This window comes from Aplysia californica, unplaced genomic scaffold (assembly GCF_000002075.1).
Source record: "Aplysia californica isolate F4 #8 unplaced genomic scaffold, AplCal3.0 scaffold00253, whole genome shotgun sequence".
NCBI lineage: Eukaryota > Metazoa > Mollusca > Gastropoda > Aplysiida > Aplysiidae > Aplysia > Aplysia californica.
Window position 1 is genome coordinate 993,881 of NW_004797523.1, and position 2,836 is coordinate 996,716.

Below are 2,836 nucleotides of genomic sequence, written 5' to 3' on the forward strand. Positions count from 1 at the left end.
CTATTTATCTGTCTGTCTGTCTGTCTGTCTGTCTGTCTGTCTGTCTGTCTGTCTGTCTGTCTGTCTGTCTGTCTTTCTGTCTGTCTGTCTGTCTGTTCTGATAGATAACTATATAGAAAACGATCTTGCTCTCTGTCTATTTCGTGTGTGGGTTTTTGGTCCGCCTCTTTAGCATCTTCGTGGATACTAGAATTGGCTATTGCCCGCGGGTGGTTGAAGGGCGCCAGTGGTAGGCCTTCCTTCTATTCTTTCCTTTTGTTGTTTCTGTATGTCTGCCTTACGTTTCCCCAGCGTAATTGTCTCTGTGTGTTTGTCTTTACTCTATCGTGAACAAATCCCAGTGGTCCTGTTGTGTCAAGAGACGTCCTGGTGAGAGATGTGTCATCGTGCGCTCCGAGCCATCACTTGTTTCTATTGTGTTTAAGTGCAAGTTCCTCACATACTCCACCACCCTTTCTCTCTTTTACACAACTCTTAGCTGTCTTAATCTTGACCCTCCTCTCCCCCCCCCCCCAAACCGTGTCTCCTTGTCTGCTCCAACATGATCTCGTTCTTTATGTGCCGGGTTATATTAATTTGCTCGGCCCAACGTATTATGATAAACGACGTGACTGTCGTCGCCGTACACATATTCACCTCAGTGGAACTACCTACGAGTATTTACTTTTTTTTCTGGTGAAGTATATTTTGATTTTTTTCCATTCCTTCAGGTTAGGGTAATTTACGTGTGAAGATATCTTGCGAAGAATTATTACTATCTGTGGATCATGCGGTCTGTAGCCATGTCAGGATTACACATATGAATTCAGAGAGGTCTACAGATTTGCTTGTGAAACTTTGTCTCATGCCATCGTTTGTAGGGCAATGCCCTTGATTTGAGTGGAGCCTAGATTTCCACATCAGCAGATAGCATACACACAATTAGACAATGTGACGCGAAGCAGCAAAGATTTAGTTTAGTATGCTGTAAAAGAGAGGAACTGGAGTGGTAGTCGAGGTTTGAAAACAACGCAGAGTTGTCTGGAAAGCGCCCACAATCGTGTTGGACAATGTGACTAGAAAGCTACATTCGTCACAGTTTAGAGATTTGGTGGATTTCTAAAATACCAAATACGAAGTGCATTTTGGTGGATAAAACCTTGGAATAAGAACATTTGGGAAAAAAAGACAACCAGAACGTTGTTTGGACCCAAAGAGGACTAGCAGCCTACATACAAGTGGATGCCCATGTTGATTATTCGTAGATGTGTGTTTGTGTCTGGAAGTAAGGAAGGGAAGGAAGAGATGTCCGCATGCCGTGGTGTTCCTTCTGTCTGTGCCATGAGTTGACGGAGGAGAGGGTAACCCGTGTCTTTCATGTCTGTTTCTTTTGTGTCTGTGGTTTTTACAGGTAAGCATCTAGCCTCCTAGTGAGAGTGCTGCCCCCCGCCTCCTCCCCGCCCCGCCCCGCCCCCTTGCCATCATGTGGTGGGGATCCCAGTTCTACTATGCCCTGCTCGGCCTAGTGGCCGCTGCTGCCTTGCAGCTCGACTCTGCACATGCTTCAGGTGAGTGACATTTTCCTCTATTTTTCTAAACAACTTTTTCTCCCAAGTGCCCTATAGTGATTGCATAAGGATGGCTTGGACATTGGATGCGTGCAAATGAACAAAAAGGAAAAGTTGCTATAAAATCGGTGGTTGGATCTATGACTACCAGTATACTGAATGACACCAGCGTCTGTGCTGTACAGCTAGACTCTTGGCTGTCGCAGGCAAAGGATGTGGGTTAGATTCTAAAGTGGTCCAGGGTTTTTTTTACATTCTTATTATTGTTTCCAAAATCTCCATCTGTCTTATTGGATGTCGTATTCCACACTGCCCTGGTCGGCCCTGACAGCCCGCCTCTTACAAGATCAAATTGTATCGATGGGGTTGTAAAACACTTACAATTTCTGTGAGTTATCTTTTTTCTTCCAGATAACCTTTTTTTCAAATACCCTGCGATCAATCCACTACGATGGGTAGCTCAGTGCGTTGCCCTTTTCCATGACTCATTCAGTGATACGGGTCGAATCAGACAACAGACAAATAACGTTTCTGCGTTAATGTATTAATTCGCCATTTTCTGTTTGTCACTGAGTCATAGTTGACATTACATTCTGCAGTAGTAACACGACTATCTCCAGAACGTCGATCTTCTCGAGTTGATTTTGCGGGGAGAGAGGAAAAAAGGGCGGGGGAGGGTGTATAAGACTTTAAGTGAACCTGTTCTTTAGCTTTCACTCCTTCAAAGTTCAGCCATCCTTGTTGCTAGATTCGCTAGTTATTTTTTTATTTTCTGAGAGCACAACCAGTTAACCAATTAATTTTACTCTTACATACTTATTTCAGCTCTTAATTTATCCTTCTTCATAACTGAAGAGTTATCCATAGCTTGTGGCTTTCCAGGCAGCGTTAATTGTGTTGAAGAAAAACCTCAACGAAAAAAACAACTGTTGACATAACTCTAGTCTTCCTCGTATTGGAAAAGTAAAAGGCGTTGTTTATGCCTCAGATTGATTATTTGCTAATAATGTTTAAGCTATGAAGAACCTTAATTTAGGTTCACACGCACTTTGATTCTGCAAAAAAAGTTTTGTTGCTGTAGTTTTCCTAACCTAGTCATGTTTCGAAAGTTAGCGAGTAAAGGTGTGTAAGAAGTGAATGGGCCTGAATATCCTGTGACGAGAAAGGAAGTTACAGTAATGTGAATGACTAGATTAAGGGAAATTATTAAATTAGGTGGGTAGGAAAAAGCACTACGTTAAAAGGGTGGACTGGGTGTGTGTGTGTGTGTGTGTGTGTGTGTGTGTGTG

The 2,836-nt window shown here is 43.0% G+C and overlaps 1 protein-coding gene across 13 annotated transcripts in view; it reads left to right on the plus strand.

The window, feature by feature from the left end:
• The window catches only part of LOC101849468 (tyrosine-protein phosphatase Lar), a 178,687-nt gene that overhangs the window by 164,022 nt on the left and 11,829 nt on the right, over nt 1-2,836 (plus strand). For 8 of the 13 annotated variants that reach the window (XR_004858652.1, XM_005100613.3, XM_005100614.3 and 5 more), the window contains one exon: nt 1,391-1,547. Coding sequence is in view for 12 of the 13 variants with exons in the window: in XM_005100613.3 (XP_005100670.1) it covers nt 1,463-1,547 (85 nt within the window). In the remaining variant the exon portion in view is untranslated. Of the gene's footprint in view, nt 1-531; nt 676-710; nt 1,548-2,836 lie in introns of those variants that run through there. The other 5 variants (XM_013083767.2, XM_005100615.3, XM_005100616.3 and 2 more) reach the window with 3 other exon arrangements.